The 14,778-nt window shown below is 46.2% G+C and overlaps 1 protein-coding gene across 5 annotated transcripts in view; it reads left to right on the top strand.

Moving 5' to 3' along the window:
• The window catches only part of LOC123031636 (complement component C6-like), a 49,479-nt gene extending 41,211 nt beyond the window's left edge, over nt 1-8,268 (top strand). For all 5 annotated transcript variants that reach the window (XM_044446848.1, XM_044446849.1, XM_044446846.1 and 2 more), the window contains 4 exons: nt 1,986-2,177; nt 2,506-2,596; nt 4,287-4,528; nt 6,921-8,268. In XM_044446848.1, the coding sequence (XP_044302783.1) occupies nt 1,986-2,177; nt 2,506-2,596; nt 4,287-4,528; nt 6,921-7,138 (743 nt within the window). In that variant the 3' untranslated portion in view covers nt 7,139-8,268. The remainder of the gene's footprint in view (nt 1-1,985; nt 2,178-2,505; nt 2,597-4,286; nt 4,529-6,920) is intronic.
• Nucleotides 8,269-14,778: the final 6,510 nt, after the last annotated feature.

Here is a 14,778-nt window from a genome sequence, read left to right as displayed (position 1 = left end):
TGAAACAAACCCAAGGACTCCCAGTACATTTGGAGCAACTGGCCAAGGATCCCGCTGGGTTCACTTGTGCCAACCTTCTTTGCAGCCCCCTGGTGTTCTTAAAGGAGTGCAACTAGGTGACAAGCTTGTTTGCCTTATTTATTTATTTTTGCATTTATATGCCACTTCCGACTCCTAATGGAGTCTGGCTTTGCTCAGCATCTGCTAAATCTGCTCAGATTTAATGCTAAATCTGCATTAGCATGACCCACAAAGAGGGCACCACCTTGCAAACCTCTCCCTTTTCACCCCCAAAGTGGATCTGGATGCAGACAGGGTAGAAGATGTGTTAGATGTGTTTAGAAACAAGTACAGAATGGAAAAGGGTTGGTCAGATGCAGAGCACAAAGCAATAAGCAGTTTACAGTGGCAATCCAGAGCCAAAGGACAAATAAAATGGATAATACCATCTAGCAGGCACGGCCCTGCACTAAGCGGCCGAGCAGGTCCTTTGATTTCCACTTCCATCACCTGATGCCTGCATCATGTCTTCATCCTCCATTAGGAAAACCTACACCCTAGCACCAGCACTGGGGAAAATCTGCCCTGGGCCTGAATCCCCCTTCCTGTTCTTTGCACTGGTGGCAGGAGAGAAAGGCCCACAACCTCCTCTCCATCTCCTTTGCTGTTCCACACTTTCCTGCCGGGAGATCAGAAGAATCTCTTGGTTTTTGTTTGCCGAGTGTCCAGCAGTGGTTCACCCCCATTTCTCAGAAGATGCTTCATTGCTGAGACATCAGTGAACTTCTCAGCTGGTTTGCTCAGTAGCGGTGCTTGGCCTTGAGATGACCTCCGCCAGGGCATCTGCACTGCAATGCCAGCATCTAAAGACAGTTGGATACCTTGTGCCCTGCCTGATCTAAATGAAGCGACTCCTGCTGGCCTGGCTAGGTAAAGCCCCTACCATGCCCCCCATACTGCCCTGGGTCCACTCCATTCTTCCATGCGGAGGGCTGCCCCACTGCAAGGGGAGGAGGCAGCCATATAACTCCATCTCTGAGATGGTTCCTTCCTGACTTCATGCTGAGTCAGCTGCATTGCCCCCTACTGACTGAATGTGATACCACAGGCATTTATTTGTTTGTTCATTCATTTCATTGCTATACTGCCCAGTAGCCAAGGCTCTCCAGGTGATTAGCAAAAGTTAAAAAAGACACAAATGTAAAAGAACAAACCTATAACTGCATTCAAATTGATTTAAAGCATGTCCAAAACCAAAGAACCTCACCATGAAAACCCCTCATAAACATGGAACACTTCATATATTTATATTCCTGGTCATGGTGCTGTGATGCAGAAAAGACAGGGGAAAAAAACCTCCTCATTTATGTATTTGGAATGCCCTCCAGGGGATATTATGATCATTCTTGTTATCACCAAATTAAAATGCTCCTGCTTTCCCAGGCATTTTAAGGCAAGTTTAGAAGTTTCTAAACACAGTCTATTTTTTAATTAATTGATTGGCAGCTCCTTTATTTGTTGGATGTATAATTTGCATGTCTCTGTTTAATATTTGTTATCTGTTTAATAACTCTGCTTTATATCATTTTATATATTCCACCTTGCGCTAACCTGTAGTGACAAAGAAGCTGTATAGAAATACTTAAAATAATAATACAAAACTAAATGTTACCTTTTGAGGGTGCGAACACATTCTGTTTAGTCAGCTCTCTTGCATAAGAATAGTCTATGTCCATTTTCAAAATGCATTTTTAAAAAGTGAACAAAGTTTCAGCCACAAAGTAATAACAAAATATTTTAGTCCTTTGTAAGGTGCAATCCTATGCATGTTTAGGCAGGGCAAAAATCTGGCAACTTCTAGCATTCCCCAGCTGGACTTGTAGGACTGTTCTGCTTAAACCCACGTGGGATTGCACCCTTAACCTGTGTTTAACTTGCAGGCTGTTTGCTGTAATGTGTGAATTTGAGCTTGTTTTCCACTTCAGCTTCTGCTTGCCCCAGACCATCTGCCTCTCATGATGTTGCTATTACACCATTTAAAAATGAATACCAGATCGGAGAAACCATCCAGCTAAGTTGCCTCCCAAGCTTTGTCCTAAATGGCCCCACACAAACCACTTGTGGGAAAGGTCCATCTTGGAAGCCTCCTGTTTTGAGACTGCTTGCTTGCCAGAAAGGTGAATAGAATTGAAGGGGTCCATGTGATGTGGGGGGCAGGCTGTTGAACTCGGGAGACCTGGGCTGGAATTCTCCCTTGGCCATGAAGTGTCATGGAATCAGTGAGACTCTCTCAGCCTAACCTTCCTTGTGGGGCTGCCACAAAGCTGCAATTAGAGGCCAACTCCAGCTCCATGGAAGGATGGGCTACAAACAAAATGAAAAAGCTGATAAACGGGGGTCCACAAAAACTCCTTTCTAGCATCATGCCTGACTGGGACTTATCATGTGGCTCAGTCATTTCTGTTTCAGTGTCTCTCAAACACATCTCATTGCTTCCTCTTGCAGCTGCTCATGCCCAAGCGCAAGGGACTTGCAACCCAGGCCAAAAACAGGCCGGATCCCAGTGTGTGTGCATGTCCCCGGCAGAGGATTGTGGGTAAGCTATACAGCAAAAAGCCTCACTCTTGGCACGCTTTCTTCAAAGGTCCCCCTGAATGTGTGAAGGCGCAATATTGGAGTGGCTGCAGCTGCCCGTGTTGGCTCTGTCTGGGGGCCCCCAGCAAAGATAAGCATGGGTGGCCCCTGCCGAGAGTCCACATCCCAGGAGGGCCCAGTGGCCCTGGGGTTGTTCCTGCTCTTTACCGCTGCAACCATCCAACTCACCCTCCTCTTCCTCTGGGAGTAAGACGGTGGAGGAGCGGGAGTTGCCACTGCCCCCCTTGCTCACTGGCTCTTTGCCCATCAAGTGCGGCATGGATGTGGAGGTCAACGAGCAAGAGCACCTCATGGCAATAACTGAGAGGTGCAAGGCTTAACCAAGGGCGTGGGCCCGTTAGGGGTGTTTTGCCCGACAGCCCAAGCTAGCATTGCTCCGTCTCAGCTTCCACGGGCCAGCGAACTGGCCCCCTCAGATCCCCAGCCCTGCCAGGCTGTGCAGCAGTGCCTGATGGCCTCTTAATCACGAGAGAGAATCTCTTTCTTTGTCCTGTCACGTTCTTTCCCGGTCCAATGCTTAGCCTGCAGCATTCAGGAGAATGTATGAGGAGTGTTTGACTGCAGGAACTTTCAATGAACTTTCAAGACTTCTCGAATATCCCACACCTATGTCAACAGAGACTGGGAACAGACCATAGATGCACACATGCTTGATGGAGGTGACCCCAGAAGGGGTGCGCTACAGACACACTGCTTTATCCCTTGATCATCTCTGGCTTTCCAAACATGACCAAGTATTTGCCGCCTCAACCGGTTTGACTAAAGGCATCTGTGGAATGAAGATGTCCCATGAGTCTCTGCCTCTGTCTTGTGAGCAGAAGGCTTGCTTCTAATGCATGGCTTTCAACATTCCGAAAAGCTAACTCTTCTCTCTTATCTGGGTCCCACAAAGTACCTAGGCAGCTTAGTGCCATTCGGTTCCCTAGGTTTTGAAGAAGTCCTCCCCCCTTCAAGCATGTCCAATAGAGCCAGGCAGACTGCTGAACATTTGCAGTCCCCGCGTCTGGCAGGATGCAGATTGCTCCTTCCTGCCAATCAACCGTATTGATGTTTACCATCACTGCCCCATTCCAAGAGGCTTCCCTCAAGCTTTTCTTCCCCCAGGATCTTACCTGGGAGGTGGCCACCACCCACGGAGAGCCCTAAAACTGTGTAGAGCCTTCCTTCACCCCTGCCCTTCACTTTGGAGTTCTTCGGTTGGGATTCAAGTGGTCATGCTCAGAACATGTGCTCACTTCAGTAAAGGAAAGGAAAGTCTCCAGTAGCCATTTGCCTTGGAGGGGGAGCTTTTATCCTTTTATAATATGTGGTTTACCCCCTCCTTGCCCTGTACTTGTTTTTCTGCTTATACACCGAGAATGAGGTTGATTTGTTTAGTCTGGAAGTAAATGTGCACAATTCTTGCAATTGCCTTAATGCCACCTCTGCAAATTCAGTCCTATTGTTTTGTAACTGATGGAGGCTGAAGCAATCTGGAATGCCTTCATTCGGCTTGCAGGATCGAGGTCAACAGCCTCGGATACAAAGTTGAGGGTTCCTGACATTGTAAACAAAGCTGGGGAGCTGTTCCTTGTGGGTGGCTCCTTTCATCCCTGGATTACCCAGTAAGGGTTTTCTTTGTCCTTTGGCAGCCACTACTCTGAAGACGTCTGTGTACTGGATACAGCTTCTCAACAACCCCTTACAAAGCCCAGCTGCCAATTCCTGGCAGAAAAATGCCTGGGGGAGAACTCCCTCCATTTCCTGCATGCTGGGCCCTGCAGCAGGGACACTGACTTGGCCTGGGCCCTGGAAAGGGTCCAAATCACCACAGGAAGCATAAAGCGCGAACCCTGTGGCTACGACACATGTTACGACTGGGAGAAATGCTCCGGTACGTATGAGCCCTGGATCCTGCAATTGCTCTGCCGTAAGGCACGCTCTAACATTTAACACTTTCTTGTAGCAATTAGGACTGCAACATTAATCAGTTTGTGACCTATACACCAGAGATTGACACCCCCCTCCACACACACAAACACACTTTCAGAAATCCCGGAATTTCAATTCGTGAGGAGGAAATAAAACTCGGGTTCGTGGGAAAGATCAAGCGTCCAGACCATCTGTGGCTTTATTGTTTGGCCCAGGTTCCCACGGTAGACTCACAATAATGCATTCCTGGGCAGGCAGAGGTGAACTCGCTGCAAAGTTTCAATACAACTACAGGGTATTTTATACCCTCCTGGTCACATACACAGGTACGGAGGAATTGATGGCAGAATGCAGGGATTACAATAAGGTTCTGAGGTCATCACATAAAGAACAGATAAAGGAATGTCAGTCAATCATACAGTGACAATGAGATTACAATATTTCTAATTGCAGTGTATTGACACTTTAGATGAGTAACTTGAACCCATTTCCAGGTCTGCTTAGACATGTCAATTCAAGCTACTGAGAAACTATTCATGAACTCATAAGCTCATCTAGACTCAGACCCTAAGTATTGCATCCACATCATTCTGATTGGTCAGGGTGCATGGAGCGCTCTGGGCTAGCAAAATAGATACTTCCTGGTAAACTGTGAATTCCAACAAGGATTATTTAGTCATTGTGAAGGCATATATTTGGACTGAAATGTGGCTTACAGCTAAAGGTGAGAAAAAGGAGCAGGGGAGGAATGCCATTTTAAACTGTGACTTAGTTTGGAAAGCTGGTGCTTTTGAGAAGGAGTGCAGGATTGATTCCACAATGCAAAAGACACAGAAGCAATGTTTTTCTGCCAGGATTTATCCAAATTTTCCCAACAACACACAAGGCCTGTCTACCTGGCCCTCAGACCTCCAGGGATAAAAAAGCAAAATTACCCTAGAAATGGGCTCTATGGATCCTGCCATAAAAGCCTTGTTCCTAAATCATCCTCAGAGCATCCCAGGAAGCTTGGAGGCTTCTGCTGGGTTCTGAGGATACTCTAGAATGGATATTCTACGTATACTGGGTACCATGGAACCTGCTTCTGGAGCACTTTCCTTCCCATTTTTTTCCTTGAAAAATTTCAAGGTAAGGAAGTTTGGGATGCTGCTATCCTTTGGCAGAAGAGTGGGTAAGCGAAGGCATCAGCTGGCTCAGCACCAGGGTTCCTGAATGGCTGGTTAGTTTGAGAGCTGAGGTCAGAATATGCCCCAGGCAACCTGCCCTTGAACATGTGAAAAAGGATGGATACCCTGACAGGAAAAAGAGAGGTGTGAATCAGGGACCCCATGGCTTTGCCCCAGAAGCTGTTTTGAGTTGTATGACTCAGTCTTTGAGCATGCAACCTAGTGAGGAGAGAGCACCTCTGAGCCTATTTTGCACGTGTTCCTCCTGTTGGGTAACTGTGATCGCAAACTGCCCTGGATAAGACAGGAGAGAGGGAGCAGCTAGAACACCTTGCTATTCAGACAGGAGCATTTCCAGGCTGAACTGATCTGCAGCCCTTCACACTTGAGGAAGGGCCTGTTGTCAGTTCTCCAGGTACCCTTGGCAATTTCAATATGCTCCTGTCTTCCCCTACTGCGTCCAAAGTCCATCTTGTGCAAGCAGCTGTAAACAGGGGGTGTTTTCTATTTATAAAAAGGCTGCAATTTGTATGGGAGTGGGGGAATGCATGTGCTAAGAAGAAAACTCCCCATGAGAGCATTTGTGCAACCATTCTTGTGCAATTCGGGAAATGTTCATAGTTTTTCCCGTAAGGTTATGAAATATTTGCTGCCTGGCACAGTGCACAGAACAGTCCTGCCAACTTTTTTAAAAAAAGAGACAGGAACAGCTAAAGCTCAGTGAGAACAGAGGTCAGGAGGAGGAAGATGATGTGGGAAAGAAATGTCATTGGAATTAAACGTAATGCCCCCCCCCACTCTGAGATCAGCCAGTATTCAGTGTACAGTTTCTCAGTTGGTAAGTTGAACTTCAATAACTACCTGATACCTGGTTTGTGACTTGGAAACTCTCATGTAGTGCATTATCCTGTTGTCTGAATCCAGCCAAGGTTAAAACAAACAAAACATGATGATGTGTTGTGGGATCCTGACTATGCAAGGATCCAGGATGCATGGGGAAAGCCTGTGGACACACAGGGAAGGTTTGTGGGAGCATTGTGCAATTTCAAGAAGAGCAAGAGGTTCTCCTACTCATAATGCCCATGCACGAAGGAGTCTATCTTCTTCATTTCTCAATATTTCCAGCCCTTCTAAAGTATGCCCCTGGATGCCTTTGGACTAAAACCAAAGCATGTTTTTCTTCTGTAGAGTCCCGTGCCCAGTGCTTCTGCCTGCTGCCCAACCAGTGCCCACAAGGTGGTGAGGAACATCTTTTCTGCATCCAAGTTCGGTCAAAAAAGAAGACAGTCAATCTCTGTATGTTGGGGGCAATGAAATGCTCCAATATGAACATTGCAGTGGTACATGAAGGAAGATGTTCAGAGGAAGAGTCAAAAAGGTCCCTGGGGAACCCTTTACAGATTTAGTTGATAATTTCTTCTGGACCTCTGCAGATGGTTCCGATTTCAGGGATCAAGCATCCCTTTCTAACACTTTATCCCTGCAAGCTAAATGTACGTGGAATTTAGGACTGTGCCAATCCACCTTCTCTTCATCTGAATGCCTCTGGAGCATGTTCTGAGCATCTACTGTTTGAAGGAAACCAACTTCTAACCCAAAGAGCCTGAGGAACTCCCTCTGTGCTTGTGCAAAAAGCCTTTTCTTGCATGGGAAACTTCATTAGAAAAACCAAAGGCAGTGCCTCTGAGCAGAAGCAAAGTATGAAAATATAGAAAGTACAGCTACAACAGAAAATGCCCGACAATCAAAGTTGAAGCCAGGTGGCAGCACCAAGTATTTTGCTGCCTGAAATGGATCCCACCCCTGGCAGAGCTAGTGGTCTAGAATATTTTGCAGCACCATTCAGACACTTATTCTGGTCTTCATCTCTCCCCCAACACCTCATGGTGCTCCCCAAAGCAAGTCATGCTGGGCTGCCACATGATAGGGCAGGGCTCATCCCATCACCATTGTAGCCCAGACAGCTAATGTTGGCCTCCAGCCTGCCTTTTCGCATGCCACAGAGCTGCTGTCCTAACTAAATTCCCAAAAAGAGGACAAAAGAGGATGGTGATTTGCATGACATGCATCTGCTAATGGACACGCACAGATTCACATTTAGAAAAATATTATAATTTACATAGAAACAAAAAACATCTCACTGCACTGTGGAAGACCACTTGCATATCTGCCTGTTCAACCTGCTATCCAGGTGCAGCTGCTCTTGGGCAACAGTTCTTATGGCTCATGAACTTAAACTGGAATTGCACAGAGCAGCCCTTCAGCTTGAAAATGCCTTTGAATAGGAGATGGTCTTCGGATTGAGGACTGTAAAAGAAGAGCTGAATGGAGCTGTCATGGACAGGACATTTTGGAAGGCTTTCATTCATTAGATTGCCATAGGCTAAGGAAGATTTGATGGCATGTAACACCCACAAAAAGAGGACTCCTGCCCACCTTAACTCATAGCTAGGGCTACAGTCCATAAGGAAGGCTGAGTGCCGAAGAACTGAGGCCTTTGAATAGTGGTGCTGGAGGAGACTCCTGCGAGTCCCTTGGACCACAAGGCGATCAAACCGGTCAGTCTTAGAAGATGCAACCCTGACTGCTCTTTAGAAGGCCAGATACTGAAGATGAAACTCAAAGATGATGATACTTTGGCCACCTAATGAGAAGGAAGGACTCCCTGGAAGAGCCAAATTCTGGGAGCAATAGATGGCAAAAGAAGAAGGGGACGGCAGAGAATTAGGTGGCTGGATGGAGTCACTGAAGCAGCTGGTGGGAGCTTGAGTGGACTCCAGGGGATGGTGGAGGACAGGAAGGCCTGGAGGAATGTTAGACCTCGTGACTAACAACAACAACAGGGCTACAGTTCCACGGCAGAACATGGTGGGTGCTCTGGCTGGATACCCACTAACTCCAGGAAGAAGAATCTCAGGAAGAAGGGCAGGGTGGGGACCTCATTCTTAGAAAATGGAAAGCCATCACCCATTGACACAAGTAAAATTCAGCTTCATGGACCAGTGGTGTGACTCAAGATAGGCAGCTTCATATGGCTGAAGTCTTTGCCTGGTGCACCACCCATGAGTGCAGGAGGCTGTAATCCAGGTGTGTCAGGAGTGAAGAAGATGGCTGGTTTGGATGCACATTCTCAAGGGTTGCTGGCTGGTCTCCAGAAGAATCAACATTAGAAGGATAAGGGGGAGGGGGTGGGAATGTGGGCCATGCTGAGATCACAGGGATCTCAAGGCCAGACTCCCCAGCTGGGCAGATAGTCTCTGGGAATAACCAAGATGTGCAGTTGGCAGGAGGAGACTTGGAACAGGGGAGTTTCTCAGGCACAGACAAGGTGACCCTGACTCTTAATCCCATGATGGATCATCAACACAGGAAGGCAGTGCAATTAGAGAATTGGTGTGAAGCGAGGGGGCATGCTCATTTTCAGAAAGCCCCTCCCAAAGGTATGGTGGCCAGGAATGCTCATAAGAAGAGTTCCTGGAGGTGAATACTAGATTGGCTTCAACAAACCACTCTGTGCATGCTCAGAGATTCATTCTGGGTGCTTTGTGCTTTTGGTCAATAAAGAATGCTTTGCAATGAAAAGACCTGTGACTTTGAATGCACGAAGGAGGAACTTCAGCTCCCAACAAGGTATGTCCTACAATTGCAGGCTTCCCCCACTTCAGATCTCTCACTAGCAAGAGTAGGCCCAATAGCTAGCTGGTTTTGCAAAAGGGCAGAGAAACCCCTTTCAAGATCATGTTCTAAGGCAGTATTTTTAAAGTCTTCTCCGCATCTCCTGAGAAGTTAACTCCACTCAGTTTGGTGAGACGTGCTCCCCTGCAGGTCTGTCCTGACCAAGAAACAGAATGGGTTAGTTGCCTCTGGTGGCAGATATGGAGGATCATTAAAGGGCAGCAAAGTGTTAGTATTACTATATTCCTATAGTCATGGATGGGGAGAGCAGCTTACAGGATTTTCTGGAAAAAATGGCTGATTTTGGATATGCTGCACCTTTATTTGGGTGGCTAATATTCTGCAAAACTGCTGGCCTGATTACCTGATTCTGTTTTCCAAGACAGGTTCTTGCACATTGTATTGCTTGGAATGCATAGTTTAAAATCCTGAGTAGGACATCTGACTTCAATATTATGGTTTAGATTTGCCCCAGCATAAGATAGTAGCCTGCCTGCTCAGCAATATGCATTTGATGCTATTGTTACCTGATCTTATTTATTTTTTATTTTATTTTATTTTATTTTTCTATACCACCCAACAGCCTAAGCTCTCTGAGCAGTTCACAGCACCTAGGGTCCATTTGGCTTATGTGTCTGGAACTAAGTTTCTATTAAGTTAAAAATTAACTAATATAGATGTTTGATCAGAAAGGCCAATTCTATTTATTATTTTCATGGATTACGTTAAAAACTGCACTTGTTAAGAGTAGGCAGTAGGCTGATGTTTCAAGCAGCTCATATGCCATGCAATTTGCTGTAGAATCAACCAGACCTGGCATTTTGTGGCTCCTCTCACATGGTTTTCAGTCCACCCAGGTAAGTCTCCCTTCTTTTGCAGATGTTAATTCATATTTAAGTTGGGCTGTATGTGCACTAATAAACAAGCATAAGAATTACCTTGCTGGATCACACCAGGGTTTATCTAATTCAGCAACCTAAAAAAGGCTATCTAGATGGCTCAGGAAAGTTCTCAAGCAGGGCATGAACGTTCCCTTCCCCTGTCCTTTGTCCCAGCAGCTCTTGTTTAGTGAGATAACGTCTGAACACAGAGATCCACTTTAGGTACAACTCTCTCTAATACTGAGCTCAGCTGGAGAATTCCAACAGAAATAGATCCAAAACAGGGCTATGGAGAAAAGAGTGGGAACAACTGACGTGTTAATGGGAATCATGAGGTTTGCATGAGTACAACTAAAACACACATATGTGTGCACGCGCTTGCACCCCTCCCCCCCACAAGGTACTCTTCCTCCACTGAACAGCCCAGAGAGAACAGAGACTGCTCAGTAGCCACTGCCTATTCTTGGGAGCCAGGCCCTGGCTCCTTTGTAGTCCAGCCACCAAGTCCCATGTCCAGTCCATTACTTCTGTATGCAAACTGTAGCATTTCTTCAGGCTACAGACAGCAGCCTTCTGCAACCAAAAGAGACAGATCTTGTAGACAAGCTTTGCATGACATAGCACCTCATTAGCTTCAGTTAGTTCTCTAGGTTAGAGCACCATGAAATAGAGTTGCTTCAAAACTGGCCAACCCCCCTCAGACTGAATAGATTTTTTAAGTCTTTGCATCCCTGCTAGATTTTAGTTTGGGCTTTGCTTCTATTCGGTATTGTAGTTTTAAACTTTTAAACCAGTATAGCATGTGTTACCTTGTATTTTAAGATTTTAATTGTCACGACCTGCCCACAGAGCTTTGGCTATTGTGTGGTATAGAAATGTAATAAAAAATAAATAAACAGACCCTTCAGTTTCAAAGGGTCTGTTAGTCAAAAGAAAGCTGTTTCAGAAAGAAAATGTTATTGGAAGGTTGTGTTATGCTTGACATCAGAATATAGAGATGCACTTACAACAGGAAATTCAAAGGGTGAAATAAAGGGAAGCCAAATATTAAAGAAGTGCTCTGATTTACATGACACAACAAACCCCAATGGTTGTCACTGAGGGTTTGTTTTGGGGTAACTTGTCATGACATCCATGTAGATACTAGGTCCACTTCTCCTATAGTACAGCATTCCAGGGTAGTTACCTCAAATTCTGAAAATGAACTGGAAGAATTCAGGAGAGAACATTGGTAAGTCGATCAGTTCCAAGTTCATGCTAATTTAAACTAGCAAACCAGTGGAGTAGCCCCTGTGGTTCCTTTCATCTGGCCCATAAGCCTCAGGAACCTCCCTAAGGGTAGAACTAACTCTGATTGGGAAAGAAGGAAAAGGGTTCAGATTGGAATGAATTTCTTGGCATGAGTGGTATTTCCTTAATTAACTGGCTTCCTAACTTGACTGAAGATGCTGATGCTGATGCTTCTCTACACTGCTCTTTTATTTCCTAAAGCCAGCCTGATTGGCCCACTTTAGCATAATAAAGACTGTTGTTAGAAGCCTCTGTCTTGATGGACTTGGAAGGAGAAAGGTGTGGAGGGAAAGATAAGCCTCTGACTGTCCAAGACTGGAGCTATTTTTTATCATGGATTATTTTCTATGAACAAGCCACTGTGAGAACCTGTGGTTCTGGCTAGCTTATTGTCACATCTGAACTTTGCAGTGTGGCTTTAGGATGCTGAACAGTGCTAGAAAGCTGCTGGACAAGAGCAATGGAAACCACACCTGCTCCGCATTCTCACTGGTGAACATTGTGGTCACCATCCTCCCTCAATCTTGCCACATTCTTCTGCCACATGCTTCTAAAACTTGAGAAGAAATACATCTCCATGTGTGACCTTCCCCTCCCTTTTTTTGAGTCTTGCACAAGTGCACAGATTCCAAGTGCTGCTATGAAATTGGCAAACAGTTTCCCCTCGGCTGTGCCATGCAGAGAAATCGGTTCTGGGTGGGAGCTGCACCAGGTTCCCTGGTTTCAGCTTCCCAGACTCCAGTCCACTTTGCAGCAGCCTAGAGTCCAAGTTCCTAGTGTTACCCAACTCAGCCAGTCAACAGCTTGGGCAAACCCGGGTGGACCCCAGACCCGAGTCAAAAGGAGCCTGAGATGAGACTTAGAGCCAAAACCAGCTCTATTCTAGAACACTATAGAGTAAAGGGAGACAAAAGGGGACATTTGGCCCAAAGCAGTGTCTCAAAAGTTGCACCCCGGTACATGCATTTTATACCCTAGGTAACCATTTAGGTCACCTAATACACAACTAATGCATCGATACATCAATGTATACACCCCCTCCTGTGCTGGAGAAAGAGTCCTTTCTTCTGTCAAGGACCAGACATTTCCCAAGTCTATTTTTTATCTGCTCGAGATTCACACAGGCTTGCCATGTTCTTACTCCCTGCACATTTGCAACTTTCATGGCAGCTAGAACCAGTTTCCACTGTCCCTTTGATTACTGTGTTCAAGGTCAGGCTAGCATGTTAGCTGTGGGCTACACAAAGTTCATTTTGTTCTTATCCACCCACCCTTTGGGACAGTATAACTGTGGTGTTTTTACTATGTGGTCTTCCTCTGGCCAACTACTTTTGGGGCCTTCCTCTGGCCAATTACTTTGGGGTGTTTTGGGCTGCTGCAATTGGCAACACTAGCAAGCCCACCCACGGTTCACAGGGTGCTACCCAGGAACTGAGCCCAGGCACTGTGCAAGACTGACATCTGGGGAAGGTTGCTGGTGGCACAACTGGGAGTCCAGAAGTGTTTCCAGACTTCCACTTGGCTTGGCTCATTTTGCAGAACCAGGCTGAGCACAAGAAGAAGTTTGTGGATTCTGGAGGGACTGATTCTGAAAGGGGTTCCAAAAACTCTGATATTGGCATATTTTTGCCAGGGTCCCCCACTACTCTGCTTGAGATGTGCGAATCCTTGCCACTTCCCCTTGCTACTCTGCCTTGAAATTTGCATTATCATTACTGATTCACTGAACCCCTCCATAACCTGTATTATATCTGACCGCTAACCATGGAGACTGGTGACAAACTTGGGGAGAGCTGAAAGCAACTGATGGCTTCAGGAGAAATTGGTTTGGGGTGGGTGCCCTTCCTCAAGTGGCATGTGAAGCAGCCTTTTGAAAGAAGGATTCACAGAAGGGGAGGATCAAATTGATGAGGTTGGTACGTAATGAATGCTAAATAATGGGCAAAGGACCCTTGCAGTCCTGCGCACTTGTGCAAGGCTCTCCTTAAAAAGGGAAAGAAAATGCCCTCTGTGCACATGCTACTGCATGCATAAGGTCTCAGAAACCAAGTGCATTCTTGCAATCCGGCTCAGTGGTGGAAGTCACCTTGTGCGCTAGCCACACTGCAAAACCAACTGCAGCAAAGGTACCGGCGCAGGAAGCAAGGAGCTCTGCCGGAAAGGACAGATGTCAGGCACAGGAGGGAGGACTGAGGGGGAAGCATTCATGCACCTTGTCTGTTGGGAGTCAAGTGAATCTCCAGTAAAACAACCACCCCGTGGCTCTTCCTTGGGGCAGCTTAGCGGGGCGTGTGAGCTCACCCGTTACCTGTGATACCAAGTTTCATGCTGCCATCAGCTTCCACACCCTGTTCATGAGTGAGAGTGCCATCTTGCCACCAATGACTTGCCCACACACCTTTACCTGTTGGAACACTTCCAGAGAAAGGTTTTCTTGTGCCATTGCCCTGCCTCATTCTCAGAATCGTTCAGCAGATCCAAACATCGTTATCTCCCACACCTGACTCTCCCGTGCTTTCCAACCGCTTGGTCCATCTCACTGCAGAAGAACCATGAAGGAGCGAAAGAGGGTTAACAGCCTGATGCTTCCCCATCGGAAGCATCCGACGTACCCCTGGAGTGCAGTCCTGTGTGGATCTACTCATAAGTAAGTCTTGCTGTGCTCCAGGGGACGGACTGACAGGGAAGTGTGCATAAGCTTGTAGCCTAGGAGAAAAGAAAAGAGCGGGTGTTTATTTATTTACTTATTTAAAACGTTAGTATGCTGCCCAATTGTGCAACAGCACCTCTGGGTGGCTCACAACCACAAGATAAAAACACAAGAAACCATAACACATTAAAAACAACAGTAAAATACAGCAAAAAATACAAAACAAAGGTCATATGGCAATTAGTTATTAATTTTTTTTAAAGGAAGGTCTTTGCCTGGTGCTGAAAAGAAAGTAAGGAAGGTGCCAGGCGAATCTCTGTGGGGAGAGTATTATAAATATGGGGAGCAGCTGCAGAGAAGGCCCTCCTCCTAGCGGCCGTCCCTCTCTCCTCCCTAAGGGATGGATCACACATTTATCAGCTGCAAATATCTCTTTATTTGTAAATATTGAAATTATACAAATATATTTTTAAATACAGAGAAACCCATATATATTTGCAAATATCTCTTGAAAGCCAGTGCGGTGTGGTGGTGGGAGTGTTAAACTGGG

Source organism: Varanus komodoensis, unplaced genomic scaffold (genome assembly GCF_004798865.1).
Source record: "Varanus komodoensis strain SLA01 unplaced genomic scaffold, ASM479886v1 scaffold5, whole genome shotgun sequence".
In the NCBI taxonomy this organism is placed as follows: Eukaryota; Metazoa; Chordata; class Lepidosauria; order Squamata; family Varanidae; genus Varanus; species Varanus komodoensis.
Note: the sequence above shows the minus strand (reverse complement) of the source record. Positions and strands in the feature narration are given on the sequence as shown.